This window comes from Mastigoproctus giganteus, chromosome 9, assembly GCF_048544385.1.
Source record: "Mastigoproctus giganteus isolate SK-2022 chromosome 9, ASM4854438v1, whole genome shotgun sequence".
Lineage (NCBI taxonomy): Eukaryota > Metazoa > Arthropoda > Arachnida > Uropygi > Thelyphonidae > Mastigoproctus > Mastigoproctus giganteus.
Window position 1 is genome coordinate 197,202,361 of NC_143583.1, and position 17,807 is coordinate 197,220,167.

General features: G+C 36.8%; 1 protein-coding gene across 1 annotated transcript in view; it reads left to right on the forward strand.

Moving 5' to 3' along the window:
• The window catches only part of LOC150081006 (venom factor-like), a 785,003-nt gene that overhangs the window by 733,759 nt on the left and 33,437 nt on the right, over positions 1–17,807 (forward strand). Inside the window, exons 37-39 of the mRNA XM_090382066.1 lie at positions 458–563; positions 11,270–11,359; positions 12,556–12,675. Of these exons, the coding sequence (XP_090238192.1) occupies positions 458–563; positions 11,270–11,359; positions 12,556–12,675 (316 nt within the window). The remainder of the gene's footprint in view (positions 1–457; positions 564–11,269; positions 11,360–12,555; positions 12,676–17,807) is intronic.

Sequence of the window (17,807 nt, forward strand, 5' to 3'; positions counted from 1 at the left end):
TGATTCTCCATAAAAATAACAATAACTAATAACAAAAAAAAAAAAAAACAATCAAGAAATCAGTACAGCCATTTAAAAATGAGATTGAAAACACCCTGTGCAATCTATTTTTTTACTTAAAAAACTTAAAGCAGTCTGAGATTAATCATGTTTATTTTTTATTTTCATTTTGAGATATACTAATTTCAAATTAGTGCATCTCAAAATAATTTCAAATTAGTGTATCTCAAAATAATTTCAAATTAGTACATTTCATTTTTATATGTACTAATTTGCTGGTAAACAAAGCTTTTATAGCTTCAATTAAAAGTTTTACAGCTATATTAAGTATATAAGGATATGTATGGATAATTAGTAAAATCCTTTAATTTATTTCTCTTCTGCACTTTCCTAAACTGCAAGAAGCACATTGAAATTGGCTATATTTTGTGGCTGCTAAAATATTTATTTTCTTTAGGTTCCTCATGAAGGGCACCATTGTCTAAAATTCAGGATTAGAAGAGAATATGTTGTTGCTGGTGTCCAGACTAGTGCAATAAAAGTTTATGATTATTATCAGCCAGGTGAGAAGTTTTTCTTATGTGATTAAGGGTGACTGATTGAATAGATAGTTTTGACATATGATTTTTTTTTTAAATATGATTATTTTAGAAGTCAAAGCTAGTAAAACAAAGGTCTATTAAAATAAGAGTTAATAATCAGTTTGGTAAATTTTAGTTTTTGAAATTAAAAAATCTTATAATGCTAAACTTGTCCTTTTTTGTATTTAAATGAATAAAGTTTATCATAGTCATGAATTTTATTTGTCATACCAATATGATTTAGGAGATAGTGGAGGAAAAGGAGAGCTTTGAATAAAAAATATATTAGGAGAAATCTGATTATCCAGCATTCCTAGGACTACAGCAATGCTATTTTATCAGATATGCCAAATTATCAGACATATGTAAAAATACATACTGTGAAGTCTTCAAGTAACCAAAAATTTTTGGTGTATTTGTGTGTTGTTTATTTTATCTAGCTATTATTTTATGTAATAAAGTAACAAAAAATATATATGAGTAAAATACAGAGACACAGTTAACAATAAAACAACTGTAGAGCCTTTTCTATCTTCTCTAGTCTAGCTATGTCAATTTTAGGTGATTTTTTATATACTTTGTATATAAAAATCCCCTAAAATTTCAGAATATCTATTCAGAATATCTCCACATTTATTTATGTGGAGATATTCTGACATATCTCCAAATAAATAAATTTTGTGGAGATATGTCCAGTGTCACAAAATGGTACCCTGCTTGATATAATTTTCTATAATTAATATTAGTCTCTTAAGAATGTGAATGTGAGCCTATGACATCAGAATATTTCTGCTCCAGGGTTCATAAGATTTTTGGGAACAGTAGTTTGGGACAAAAAGTGGGGAAAAAACAAACAAACATATATTTAATGTACATTATTGACAAAATTGGATGCAACACCTACTATTGATATATTATATATATATCACCTAATATCAACACCTAATATTGATATATATCAATATTATACTTATACATTAATACAATTTAAGGCCATCTGCTTCTCATATACATAAATATATTTATCCTGTATGCTAAGAGGCACTTGTAAAGATGTAAACATTAGCCTTCTTGAATATGGATATCTCATTACTATACACACCCACACTACTGTCTCGTCTGTTCTTTCTGCACACTTTGAACTCTCCATATTCAAATTCCACATCCCCTTTTCCTGAGTGGCACCAGGTCTCCAATAATCATACAATATCCATGTTTGAAAACATAATGAGTAATTTATATTCTACTCTTAGTAATCCAAACTTGGCCCATGTATTTGCTTTTCTAATTAGGACCTTCCCAGTAAAACCCCAACACTCTGCTTTCTAGGTTTCAATAGAAGTACAAGAATATTGCAATAAAAGTACAAGAATCACTTTCACCTCTGTCTGAAACTATTGCTGATCTGTTAGTCTGTGTATTCCTCTAAGCTAGCAGTTTTTCAACCCACTCACCTAACACTGCCTTGATAGCATCAGCAAATATTCCGGCACCCCATCTATTCAAGTGTATCTCATACCTGTAAAAACACTTTCTCCTGATAACAAGCACAGACCACACTGAAAAACTTCTACTCCATGAGCCTTGCACAGTCTCTCTAGGGCTGAATTAATTGATAAAGCTGTCATCATATACTCCCTCTAGTCATTTCTGTAGCAGAACTGCAGACACTTGCAAATTTAATCCTAAATTTTGACTTTTAGTAGTATTAGTAGTAGAGGTATGTGATGCAAGAAAGCAAGCTTATGAGCTTATGTAGCATCAGCCAAAAAAAAAAAAAAAACAATTTCACACATCCATTCCCTCTAAAAGTTTGTTCAGTTCCTCCTTGAATTTATTTAAGCTATCAACTTACAATGACAGATGGAGTTTGTCCAGCAATCAACTACCCACTGGCTGAAGGAAAAATTCCACACATTTATTCTACAATGGTCTTCTTCAATTCGAATTTATGCCCCCCCCCCAGGTTCATAATCTGAGTAAGAGGAATAATCCCATCAGAATTGACCCTGCTCAACCCATTCAAGGCCTTATACACCTAAATCAGATCACCTCACAGGTGTTTAGTCTCCAGACGCTACAATTTGCAGAACTTAGGCCTCTCTTGGTAAGAGGATCCCTGCATTCCCCCTCACTAATCTTGCTGCCCTTCACTGTACACACTCAAGCAACTCTACATCCTTCTGAAAATGAGGCCTCCAGACTGGTACGCAGTACTCGAGAGCAAGTGTAGGGCTGCATATGGAATACTGTTTCTAAGTATGGATGGAGGCCACACCAAAAATAATAAAGGACATTGAGCTTCATTGAAGGATACAAAGATGGACAACTTGTTTAGTGAGATCTACAAAATGTAGTAGTAGTAGTAGTGGCATGTGATGCAAGAAAGCAAGTGTATAAGCTTATGCAGCATCAGCCAAAAAAAAAAAAAAAATCACACCATTCCCTCCAAATGCCTGTTCAGTTCCTCCTTAAATTTATTCAACCTATCAACTTCCACAACGACGGAAGTTTTTTCCAGCAATTAACCACCTGCTGGCTAAAGGCAAATTTCCGCACATCTATTCTACATCTGTCCTTTCTTAATTTGAATTTATGTCCCCTTAGGTTCTTAATCTGAACAAGTGGAAGGATCCCATCAGAATTCAGCATGCTCAACCCATCCAAGGCCTTATACACCTCAATTAGATCACCGTGCAGGTGCCTAGTCTCCAGCCACTGCAATTTGCAGAACTTAAGCCTCTCTTGGTAAGAGGATCCCTTCATTCCCCTCATCAATCTTGTTGCCCTTCTCTGTACACGCTCAAGTAAATCTACATCCTTCCTAAAATGAGGCCTCCAGACCTGTATGCAGTACTCAAGGCGTGGCCTGACCATTGCCTTATACAGAGGGATAATCACCTCCTTTTCCCTGCTAGCAATATTCCTATATATCATTGACAAAACCCCATGGTGCCCTGGCAGCCTGTCTGCATTGCTCAGAAAAACTTCATATCTGACTGCACAATTACTCCCAAGTCTTTTTCATTTTCTACCACCTTAAGTGTAGTACCACACATTGGTTGTTTCTCTGGGGTTAACTTCTACCCATATGCAGTACTTTGCATTTGTCAAGGTTAAACTTCAGTTGCCACTTCTTAGCCAATCTGCCCAAATTATCTAGATCCTGTTGCAGTAGCACACTGCCATTACTGTCATTAATAACCCTGCCAACCTTTGTATCATCTGCAAACTTCAACACTAAGCCTGATATACCTTCATCAATATTATTGATAAATAAACAAAACAACAGAGGACCCAATACCGAACCCTGTGGGACTCCACTAATAACATTAGTCCACGAAGAACAGCACCTATTAATTACCACCCGCTGTCTTCTCCCACTCAACCATCCTTTTATCCATTGTAGCAACTTACCCTTAATACCATTCTGCTCCAATTTGTACAATAGTACAATAGTTGGGTTTGAGGACGAGGGGCCTGTGCGGAGGTCGCCTTTTCCTGGAACAGATAAGTTTTTTCTGATTTATTTTCTGTTTTATTAGCTTAAATTGGCATATTAACTTATTTTCTAGAGTAGCTTTATATTCCTATTTACGATACTTAGTTTAAAGTAACTCAGATAGAGATTTTGTAGGTATTACTTAGTATCAGTAAGGGTATCAAATCCATGTGTTTACCGTTCGTAAATTGCCGCATTTGTTACGCGATATACAAAATATCTTGAACTAGATAGCATAAGCTTAATATAGTATAGTATAGTATAGTACATAATATTGTCAATTAATCAATAAAATCTATTAATCTTGTTGAACTTCATTGTCACTTAAATTGTACTTTTAACTATACATATAATGACTTAGATTACGTAACATAAATAATTAGTAAAAATAAATAATTAATACTTAACTTGATACGGAAGTTATATAAAGGGATTTCGTAGATAACACTCGATACTGAAACATAAATATAGCGTTATAACTGTTTTGGGATACAAGTTTAGGGTTTTAATTTTATACTGAAATTGAAATTTTATTGAAATTAAAACGAAATCATGACTCAGACCAGAGCAGCAAAACAAGAGGCTCAAGCTAATGGGAGTGCTGTGGCTCAGGGGAGAACTGAGGGGGCCAGTTGCCCTCTGAATCACAGCCTTTTAAAATGCACTACTTGCTTGATGTTTGTGGAACAGTCGGGTATGGGACATGATACTGCCATGGGGGATGTCTTTGTGTGTGCGCGCGCGCGATGCAAGGAGTGTAAGGAAATCAGGCGACAACTCAGCATTGTTATGGGCCTATACGAGAGCTTGAAGGACAGGGTGGATGCCCTCGAACGATTAAAAGTGAGGGGCCCATCAAGCTCTCAGCGGCCCACAACAATGCCAGAGCTTGCACTTGGTCATCACGCAACACAGCGGCAGCCCCCAAGGCAGAATGCGCTGGTCCCAAAGTAACTAGTAGTTGTTGGTGTCTCTATTGTCAGGGAAACGGGAAACATGCTTTGTAAAAAGGATAGGTGGAACAGGACTAGGGTATGTGTGCCAGGGGCAAAGGTTGATGACGTTGTAGAGTGGATATTATCTTTTAAGGGGCACAAAAGGTGATATAGTTGTACATGTTGGCACTAATGATATTAAGATAGGAGACCGGCGGAATTACTTAACAAATACAGGTCAATGTTGAAAAAAAAGCCGTGAATTACGGTTGAATTTGAAAGTGTCTGCAATTCTGCCCAGACACGATAGGAGGGAATATATGATGAGAGCCCTGTCGATTACTTCAGCCCTGGAAAGATTGTGCAAGGCTCAAGGGGTAGAATTTTTTTCAGCCTGGTCTGTACTTGTTAACAGAAGAGACTGCTTCTATAGGGATGGGATACACTTAAATAGAAAGGGTGCAAGAATGTTTGCTGATGCTATCGAGGCAGTGTTAGGTGGGTCAGAAAACTGCAAGATTGGGGGGATACAAGGACTAATAGATTAACAGTAGCCACTGGCAGAGGTGAAAGTGATTCTTGCACTGCTTCTATTGGAATGAGCAGCAGCCTGGAAAATAAGATGCAGGATATTTCAGAGACTGCTGGGAATCATTGGGGTACAAGTAAACACATGGGTTGTGTTAAGGTAGCTAAGAAAAAGAATAGGTTCATGTATACTTGCGTGTACCCCAACGCTACGAGTTTAGTAAATAAATTTGATGAATTTGAAGTATTCTCAAAACATCAAAGGCAGATATTGTTCGGATTTCAGAGACGTCGTGTCACACAGATATAAGGAATGCAGAACTGGAATTTGGGGAGTACAATGTCTACATAAAGGATAGACAGGATAGGAAGGGAGGAGGGGTTATGCTATTAGTTAAGAAATACATAAAATCCAAGGAAGTGAAGCCAGTAGACATCGCTGGACAGTGCAGTGTCGAGTCAGTTTGGTGTCACATAAGCATTGGGAGAACAAAATTGAGAGTAGGAGTGTGCTATAGGCCTAATGACTCTGATGAGTATAATAAGAAACTGTACAGGGAAATAGAGTGGGCCAGTAAATCAGAGTGTCTTATAATGGGGGATTTTAATTTCCCAGATGTTGACTGGAATTTGGGGGCTGGTCACTCACACACTAGCAAGGCTTTTGTGGATTTATTGGATGATTGTTTTCTACATCAGCATGTTTGGGAGGCAACTAGAGGGAGTAATACTCTTGATTTGATTATCAGTAGTGATTCTTCATCCATTAAGAATCTGCAGATAAATGAACCACTATGTGGCAGTTATCACAGTGTGCCAAATTGGGATTTACTCAAAGAGGTAACTACCATTAGGGGTAAAGGGAAGGGTTATTGCTTTCGTAAAGGCGACTACGATGGACTGAGAGAGTATTTAAATTCTTTACAGTGGGACCAACTGATGATGTTACGAACATCATCAGCAAATTCAAAATGGGAAGCATTCAAAGAATTTATCTTGGAAGCTACTAGGCTTTGCATACCAACTAAGAAATATTGTTCAAGGTTTAGGCCTAAATGGATGTCAGATGAACTAATGAGACATATGGCAGAGAAGAAAAATGCATGGGATACATACAAATTAACACGTGACACAGAAGCCTATGATAGATACAAGTTGATCTGTAACCAAGTTACAAAGGAGGTTAGGCAGGCGAAGGCAGATTACGAGAAATCTTTGGCAAGGGATGCAAAGAAAAACAGCAAAGAGTTCTTTATGTAAACTCTAGAAGGAAGGGGATGAATCAGATTGGTCCACTTGATAACGATGGGTCAACTGTTGTTGATCCTGCTCAGGTAGCTAACAAACTAAATGAATATTTTGCATCGACATTCACACGAGGAGTTATTCAGTGAGGGGAATGCCAGAAGTGTATTCAACTCTGGCAGTAAGCTAGAGAATCTTGTAATAACTGAGAGTCAAGTGGAGGAGAATCTGTTGAAGATAAACACAAGAAAGGCACCTGGGGTGGATGGGATCTATTCAGTTATATTAAAGGAGGCAGCAAAGGAAGTAAGCAAACCCTTAGCCATAATTATGAGAACTTCCTTGGACTCAGGGGAGGTACCCATGGACTGGAGATCTGCAAATGTGACCCCAAATCACTAAGGAGGATCAAAGGCTGACACAAGTAATTATAGACCTGTGTTTTTAACTTCTGTTCCCAAAAAATTAATGGAGGCACTGGTTAAAGAAGTACTGCAGGATCATCTAGACAAGACTTCAGTTATAGCTCGGACACAGCATGGTTTTGTTAAGGGGAAGTCTTGCCTGACCAATTTGATTGGATACTATGATGTAATCACAAAAGAACTGGATGCAGGGAATAACTTTGATATTATATATTTGGATCTTAGAAAGGCTTTTGATACTGTTGCACATGGAAGACTGCTGCACAAATCGGAGCAGTGTGGCATTGGAGGCAAATTGCTGCTATGGATAAGGGGATGGTTGAGTGTAAGAAGACAGAGAGTGGTAATCAATGGACACTGCTCAACGTGGACTAATGTTATTAGTGGAGTCCCTCAGGGTTCAGTATTGGGTCCATTATTGTTTTCTGTATTTATAAATGATATTGATGATGGTATATCAAGCTTAATGTCCAAGTTTGCTGATGAAAAGAAGATTGGCAGGGTTGTCAAGGACAATACTGACACTATGCTGCTGCAACAGGATCTGGAAAGGTTGATCAGATGGGCTGAGAGGTGGCAAATGAAGTTTAACATTGACAAATGTAAAGTACAACATATGGGAAACAGCAATCCCAGAGCAATGTATCAAATCTGTGGTACTACACTGACAGTGGTAGAGACTGAAAGGGACCTGAGGGTGGTTGTGCAGGCAGATATGAAGTTCTCTGAGAAGTGCAGACAGGCTGCAAGAGTAGCTCATGGTGTATTGTCAATGATATATAGGAATTTTTCTAGCAGGGATAAGGAGGTGATTATTCCCTTGTATAAGGCAATGGTCAGGCCACAACTAGAGTACTGTATACAGGTCTGGAGGCCTCATTTCAAGAAGGATGTAGAGCTGCTGGAACGAGTACAGAGAAGGGCAACAAGATTAGTGAATGGAACAAAGGGATGCTCTTACGAAGAAAGGCTAAAGTTTTGCAAATTACAGTGTCTGGAGATTTAGGCACCACCGAGGTGATCTGATAGAGGTGTATAAAGCCTTGAATGGTTTGTGCATGCTCAATGCTGATGGGATTCTTCCTCTTGCTCAGAATAATCACCTGAGAGGGTATAAATTCAAATTGGGGAAAGATAGAGGTAGGATAGACGTGCGGAAATTTGCCTTTAGCCAGTGGGTGGTTGGTTGGTGGAACAGACTTCCATCCCCTGTTGTGGAAGTTGATAGCCTAAATAAGTTTAAGGCTCAGCTGGACAGGTATTTCGAACCAACAGTGGGGTGAAGTGGAAGTGGTTATTTTTTATTTATTTATTTATTTTTCTTTTTTGGCTGATGCTGCATAAGCTTGCTTTCTGGCATCGAATGCCTCTACTAATGCTAATAGTCTTCCATGGGCAAAAGTGTTAAAAGCTTTCCTGAAATCCAAATATATGATATCAAAATTATTTTTTGCATCCAGTTCCTTTGTAACAACATCATAATACTCTATCAAATTTGTCAGACAAGACTTTCCCTTAACAAACCCATGCTGTGTTTGAATTATTGCTGCAGTTTTGTCTAGATGATACTGCAATGCATCTTTAACCAGTGACTCCTTTATTTTACCCAGAACAGAAGTTAAACTAACTGGTCTGTAATTACTCTTGTCACCCTTCGATCCCCCTTTGTGAATTGGTGATACATTTGCACAGTGGGGACCTCCCCTGAGTCCAAGGATGCTCTCATAATTATGGCTAAGGGTTTGCTTAGTTGCTTTGCTACCTCCTTTAATATAACTGGATAGATCGCATCCACCCCAGTTGCCTTTCTTATGTTTAACTTCAACAATTTCTCCTCCACTTTGCTCTCGGTTATTACAAAATCATTAAGCACCTTTCTACAATTTGATAACCTTCTGCCATTTCCAAACCTTAATAACTCCTCATGTGTGAATCTAGATGCAAAATATTCATTCAATTTGTTTGCTATCTGAGCAGGATCATCAACAGTCGAACCATCGACTGTTGATGATCAAGTGGACCAATCAGATTCATCCCCTTCCTTTTAGAGTTTATATAAGTAAAGAAATCCTTGCTGTTTTTCTTAGCATCTTTTGTCAAAGATTTCTCTTAATGTGCCTTCGCCTGCCTAACCTCCTTTGTGACCTTATTACAGACTATCTGCCATAGGCTTCTGAGTTGCTTGATAATTTATATGCATCCCATGCATTTTTCTTCTCTGGTTTCACGAGTTTCATTAGTTCATTTGACAACCATTTAGGCCTAAACCTTGAACAATATTTCTTAATAGGTGTGAAACTTTTAGTAGCTTCCACGATTAATTCCTTGAATGCTTCCCACTTAGAATTTACTGTTGGTAACATCGTCAGTTGATCCCACTGTACATAATTTAAAAACTGTCTGAGACCACTGTACTCACCTTTACAGAAGCAAAAACCCTTTCCTTTACCCTGATGGTAATTATATCTTTAAGTAAATCCCACATCAGTACACTGTGATCACTGCCACCTAGTGGTTCCTTTATCTGCAAATTCTTAATACATGAATGATCACTGCTGATAACCAGATCAAGAGTATTACCCTCTCTGGTTGCCTCTCGAGCATGCTGCTGCAGAAAACAATTATCGAATAATTCCACAAAAGTCTTACTAGTGTGTGATGACCAACCGACAAGTTCCAGTCAATATCTGGGAATTTAAAAATCCCCCATTGTAAGACATTCTGATTTACTAGCCCACTCTATTTCTCTGTACAATTGTTCATTGTACTCATTCGAGTCATTAGGCCTGTAACACACTCGTACTCTTATTTTTGCTTTCGCAGTGCTTATGTCACACCAAACTGACTCAACAGTGCACTGTTCATCTATATCAACTGGATGCACTTCTTTTGATTTTATGTTTATCTTAATTAACAGCATAACACCTCCTCCCTTCCTATCCTGTCTATCCTTTCTGTACACATTGTACTCCCCAAATTCCAATTCTGCATTCCTAATATCAGTGTGACACCACGTCTCTGATATCCCAAGAATATCCACCTTTGATGTCTTGACCAACACCTCAAATTCATCAAATTTATTTACTATACTATGTGGCCACCTTTATGAGGAATGACTTTGGATATATGGGCTACAGAGGTCAGCAACCAGGTACCTAAGGTTGGACTTGATTGAGGCCTATAAGGCTATGAGAAGGAGGTAGTAAAATGAATAAAGCTGAAATTTTCACTATTATAAATGATTCTAGAACTAGAGACCAGAAATTCAAACTACAGGCAAAGAGAATTAGACTGGATTATAGGAGTTTTCTTTCAGTCAGCAAGTTGTTAATTACTTGAATAAGTTATCTCTGTGGATACTGAGGCTGATGGCTTCGGACAATTACAGGGTCAGCTGGATAGTTACCTGTGTGAGGAGAGACACAGAATAGGTTGTTTATTTTCTTTTTTATATATATTTATTAGTTAATTTTTATTTTTTTCAGGCTAATGAAATAAAAGCCTATGGCTTACTTACACTATATGGCTACTGCAAATGTCCATTAAATTTTTATTATTTATTGTTTATTTAATTTGTGCATGTCATTACTGTTTTAAGAGAAATAATAGTTCCATACATTAGATTTTCAAAAAGAGTTCCACAGTCAGAAAAAAGAAGTTTGAAAAGTTCAATCAAGATGTATCATTTTACATAAATGTTAACTTACTTACCCCTGTGTCAAGGTTGGTGTGTATGTTCATTACTTTTAATTATACTAAGATCAATCAAGTGACAGTTATTTATTTAATATTGTCATCAAAATAAAACTTAATATGATATGTTTACAGAATAGGTTTTAATCATTCAAATTCCAGTTTACATTAAACGAGTTTTTCTATCACTATAAGCCTTATTTATATACAGCTATACTCTGTTTTGTAAAAGTAAATGTATTAATACTTGAATTTTCTTCTTTACCAGCCTTTCTGGTGGGAGGAAGGTGAGAGAAGAAAGGCTATTATTGATGTGCAGTATCTTTATTTCAAGTAAATACTTCTTACAATTCTTTACAGATGAATCGTGTACTAAGTTCTACAGCCCAGGTCAGAATAGCCCCCTGATTAGAACAGTTTGTAAAGGCCATGTTTGTCAATGTATTGAAGGTTAGTCCTGTATTATGTTACTGCAAATGTGTATCCAAAATATTTATTGCTAGAGAATGGCTGATAATGAGTATAATAGATAATGGTAAAGAGAAAAATAAAATTTTAAATTAATATTATTGATATATTATTTAAATTCTAAAGATATAAATAACAAAATCACAATATTATTTGTTTTGAATTTTATGATTGCAAAATATTGCATAGATGGAACAATTACTGGGACATTGATGCAACTAAGAGTTTTGATAACTTTGGCCAAGTATTATTAAATTGCATCTTTGCTTTTCATTAATAGTACAAAGTGTAACATATAAGTTGCATTTCATGTTTGAATGGAGGGCTCTAACACACACACACACACACACACACACACACACACACACACACACACACACACACACACACCCCCCATTGGTGTGCAGTGTGTGGACTATACATTGCACACCACTGTCAGGAGGAGGAAAAACCATGGCATGACATATTGGACACAAACGTCCATAATAATTATTCAGATAACAATAATCATAGATAGTCAAATTTTAAAAATAAATTAAATTTAATTATTCTGAGTCTTCTTTAAATCCATTTGGTATCCATGATTATTTTCTGTCTATGGAGGGACCACATTCACCATTCATCATCACCAAACAACTCATGAGCATAACCTTCAGCAGTTTCAGTGTATCTCTTAATTTATTAACCAAGTGCAAAAAATTTCTAATAAAGTGATGCAATCAGTAAAGGTTAAAGAAGTAGACCAATCACTAGAAGGAATGGAAAAAAAGAATGGTTCTTTCAGGCAAAATAGATAAATTATAGCTACTGTTTTGGACATTGCTTCTAATAATTTTTACCCCCGAAAATCAGTCATTGGGGGTCTTCTAGACTCCGAGCCTGGTATAGAGCGTTAACAAGTAAAGTTGTTTTTAAGAAGTGTTATGGAATCATATAGATGCAGGCCTTTCACAACACAGTTGGTTTCTGGAAATCATGTCTTAAAAGTTGAACAAAATTTTTTCATAATAGCAATGCTAAAAATTTTGGTTACATTCTCATTTCCATCATATTGTACTTGGGGAAAAAAATAAATATAATTGTAACTTCTTAAAGACTAATCTCTTTATTCTAATGCAAATGATTTGCAATTTTAAAACTGTGTGTGTGTATGTATAGTTATACTATATTTATTATAGGTGGTTGTCCTTCCAAAACTCCATTTTCTGAAATTACTCAAATTATGGATTCAAAAGATCCCATAACAAGTGAATTACAAGCTAAGATTCTTTATATTGCATGTGAAAAGCATAATTATGGTAAGCTAATCAGAAATTCTGTCTCCTCCTCTGTTGTTTTTATAAGCACACTGATTTCCTAATTATTATTCTTAGCAGGATAAGTTAATTTATTTTCAGTGCTGAATTCTTACTTTAGATGTATTATTTCACTATTGATATTTTACTTATTTCACTTAACTGTGCTATTCATTAGAAATAATTTTTTTTTATTCTGTTTCATTACAACTTTGATAGCTTCTATTTGTTTGTTTTATCTAACCAATTATAGCATGTCATGCTAAACCCATATTATGAGGTTAATTCAGTGCTTTTCAAACTTTTTGACACCACCCCACTATGCATGTGGTCATTTGACATGCCCACCCATAACCAAAAATGTGAATAAGTACACTATTAAGCACAAATTTTAACTAAGATCACCTAAATCAAATGAGTCAGTTAACTTTCACAGAGAAAGAACGTCCAGCACTCAACTTCTGAATATGAAGAAATGAATGTCATAAATTTTTAATATACTACTGAATAGTTGTATTTTAATCAATCAGTTACATCAGTATATGCAGTAAAAGCAAAGCCAGATGTTGCATCATATCCCAAAGGGTGTTGTCAAATTGCACTATAATGGAAAATTTAAATATATACTGTATGTATCTGTTGAAATATATATTTATAATTGACATTTTCTTCAGCAGTAGAAATGTTAACTGATACTGGTATACATGATTTTTTTTTGCAGACCAAAACCACAAGCAGTTTTATTTCCTACCTGTATGATTACCAAAAACCACTGTTAGATCATGGGTCCCACTTTTTTTGCTTTCTTTACCTTATGTATTCACAGTGGGTTAATGCAAAACAAAATTCCTTGCATTTGGTGTACCTATGGTAAAGTATGAACAGACTACACATCATATCGTTGTATGTGTAGTATTACAGGATATGGCACCGAGAACAAAGTTAAAATAATATCCAACTCTACTATCACCTGTTCATTTTGTTCTCCTTTTCACCCACAGTGAAAGTGTATCTGCTCCAGCTAAACCTCAGAACCATGATACTTCTAGTAAAGACGGATTCTGATTTTTCTTCAAACAAAGAAACGAGCAGATTTGAAGGTACTGGTGAAGTTAAAGCCATGGAATTCAGCATATCAGATTGCTGAATAGATTAAAGCTCACTCAACTTGCAGGCCAACAGATGCAAGTTGAGTTAAAATAATCTATTAGTACCCGATACTTCATTGCCTTCTCTTCCAAGGTAATTCTTGGGTTTTTCTTTACTTTCTTTCTTTCTTTTTTTTTTTTTTTTTTTTGTTATGAAACCCCAAACACAAAAGGTATAAGAACCTATAGTACTTAGTACCATGCATAGGTTGAAGGTGGAGAAGATAAAAGAAGATACTTCTTGACATTAGATTGAATTTCTGTAGATTGTAAATTTCAGGAAGTACATGTGATTCTATCAGTTCTATGGTTCTGTGGTGGTGGTTCTATGAGTTTGAAGTTGGACAGCAATAGGATGCTGACTGGTTGTGACATGTGTTTGGATGGGTTTTGAAGAGAGAGAGAGAGAGAGAGTTATAGAAGAAAATTCAGAAGGACAGTGCTTATGGAAGTATCTATAGAAAAGGCATGCAGTGGAAACAGAACATCTATAAGATAGATCATTAATTAACCTAACTGCTCTCTTTTGAATGGAATTTAGAAGCCAGAGAGAGGTTATGGGGAGTCCACCCCACCCCAGATGTGCTAACAATATTCCATGGTAGGGCAGATTTGAGATTTGTACAGAGTGAGTAGCTGTTTAGAAGAAAAGTAATGCCAAGAGTGAAAGAGAAAACGCAGATTTTTAGAGGAAGCAATATTTGTGATGTGCTTATGCCAAGAGAGATTAAAAGTCAGGTTAAACCCTAATAAAGGTAAGAGATCTTGTGTAGAAATCTGAGTGTCGTCAAAGATAAGCCTAGGAGAAGAAGAATGTTTTTTGCAAGATATAAGACAGGACTGAGTTTTAGAAGCATTGAAATTAACTAAGTTATCTTTGCCCAACTGTAAAAAAACTACCTAGAGATTGGCAAATTTAACAAATTGATAGAGGATATTCTAGAAATCGAAGCTGTTTCTGCAGGGCAAGGTTTCTCAAACTTAGAAGGTGGAATGCAATGTACTGTTATCAACAAAACTATGGATATGATTTACAGTCAGTGGAAGAAGGTCATTAATATACAAGAGGAAAAGAATGGGAGAAAGAACTGAACCCTGGGAGAAAACCAGCATTAGTAGAGAAATTAGAAGACTGATAGCCATTTACTATCAATTGCATTGAATGGTCAGAGAGATAACTGGATACTCAATTACAAAAAACAATTGGCAAACATATAAGATAGAAGCTTATTTAGAAGACCTTTATGCTGAACTCTATCAAAAGCCTTTGAAATGTAGAGAGCAACTACTTGTGTTTCACCAAACTTTTTCATTGGATTGGCACTGATGCAATTCATATTGATGATCATTGATCAAATGGAAGGTTTCTATATAGTTTAAGAATTGTCAGTTAAGGATTTCTTGATTACTTTAGAAAGATTGGAAATAAGTTCAACAGGATGATAAATGGATGGGAGGGATTTGTCACCCTTTTTAGGAGGAAAAATACCAGTGGAATTAGAAAACCAAACAGAAAGAAAAACGCCAGTGGAATAGGAAAGTTTAAAAAAGGTGACACAAAACAGGAGTAAGTGTAGGAGCACAGGTTTTGAGAACAAGTGGAGAAATAATATCAGGACCTGGTGCATTCTTGGCATCAAGATTGTTTAGAATTATGACATCCTTTTGGAAAAACACAGTAGTGTAATGGGAATGGTAGGAGGTGTTTTACCCAGATCATAATTGAATGAGTTAGAAGAAAAGTAGGATACTGTCAGGTCAGCTTTATCCTTAAATATGTGGAGAAGTGGCAATAAAACCATTGGGTTTTAACAGAGGTGGAGGAAGAAATGGGAAAAGTAGCAGCCAATAGCTTTAGCAAGAGACCAGAATACTCGACTACCATTTGGATAAGAAGCAAGTTTTTGGCATTTAGCCAGTTAAAAATCTAGTTTGCACTGATTAATAACTGCTTTACAATTGTTGCAAGCTGTGGTGTAGGAATAAAATGAACCTGGAGATTGCAATATGCAACATTCTTATCTTGAGCAGCCTTAGCACATTTGTTGGAAAACAAAGATTAGATATAAAGGATGAGATTTTAAGATAGAGTGTGGAATAAAGAATTTCATACCTACAAGAATAATTTCATCCATGTGATCTGAGCAAAAATTGACATCAGAAGTTTTAAAACACTAATCCAAACAAAGGGAAAGAAGAAAACAAATCTTGCAGATCATCCCATTTTGTATTCTTGTAATGCCAAATAATGTGAGGTTAGGAATGGCAGTGAGATAAAGGCTCCATTGGAGAAGAGACCATCATCAAGTTGTAATCTGAAGTGCCTAGAGAATCGCTCATCTTGACCATGTACTTGGAAGGGTTGTTTGTGAGAAAAAGATTGAGTGTTGGCTGTGTGGCTAGAATTGTCTTGTATTCTGGTAGGTAAATTATCAATCTGTGTGAGGTCATTAGTAATTGCAGAAGTCTCAGGCGCCTCCGTAGCCAGGTGGGAAGGAGCAGCAGTGCGTAGCACACGCTTCTTGATTAAACCGGGGTTCGAGCCCATCACCACCAAATACGGAGGATGCGGAAAGGTCAGGGAATGACCACCGCATATCCCCGGAGCAATATGGCCTTAGTTGCTAATGCTCCTAAAAACCAAATAACAAACAAACAACAGCAGAAGTCTCAGAATGACAAACTGGATCCATGTGACTAGAAAATGGGAGCTAGCTGGAGTTGTGGTCATTAACATCAACAATGAAAATTAACTCACTGTTGGGAAAGTTGGATTGGTGAAAAAAGTCATTTCAAAGAGAAATCAAAGAGTTCCAAGTGAGGAGTTGGGAGAATGGTAGAGGCAATAGATGAATTTGACAGAACGGGCAGAGAGATTTTAATTCAGAGAAGATAAAAAAAAGGAGATTCCAAATTGCTAAATTTCTCCCAGGGAATATCAGAGCAGATATATGCACAAGTACCATCTTTGAAGTGAAAGGAATTGTACAGCATATAACAAAGACAACTAAGATAAGCAGCAATTGAATTAACAGATAACTGGGATTCTGTGGGAAAAAATATGTGGGGTCTGGCAGGCTAAGTGGAAATAGACATCATTTAGATTGGTACCGAGACCATGCATATTTGTGAAATGAATGAGGAAGTGTTTGGGAGGTTTAGGTCGTTTCGCAGAGAAGTTTATTCTATTAGTTTGTCCATTCGTGACACGTTCAGTAGCAAGAAAAGGTGGGCAGGAGATGTTATATGAAGTAATGAAATTTTTGGATATGGTGTACAGATGGCAAGAATATATCCAGCTCCTTGACATAATGTGGCCTCGACAATGCTCCCACATACTCAGACTCCCTCTTGTCACTACACTAAAAGGACAGAATTCATGGGGTTCCTGGGCAACGCGATGCTGTCACTCCTCTCACTAGTGGATGAACCCATCACTTGGCAGGAATATAGGTACACTGCATTCATGTAGATGGTTATTCAATGTCAGTATGGATAAATGTCATGAGTTAACTGACTTTGAAAGAGGGATGATAGTGAGTGCCTGACGCATAGGTCACTCTATTGCGGCGGGGTGCTACAGAAATTGCACTATCCCTGTTCAACAGTTTCAAGAGTGTATTGGGAATACTCCATTTCTGGAATAACATCTCATCATGGACATTGCTGTGGGTGGATGAACATGGCCGTCGACATCTGTCTTGCCTTGTTTCAGCCAACCGGAGAGCGACAGTGGCACAAATCTCTGCCGACTTCAACGAGAGACATGCCAGAAATGTCTCCACCAAGACCATCAGTTGATCATTAGCCGCAATAGGTTATGGGGCCCGCCGACCCACCAGGGTCCCATTGCTAATGCCATGACACAGGACTCTATGCCTCAGCTGGGCTAAAGAACATCAGCACTGGACCTTAGATGATTGGAGATGGGTCTCCTGGTTTGATGAGTCCTGTTTCCAGTTATTTCGAGTGGATGGGAGGGTGGCA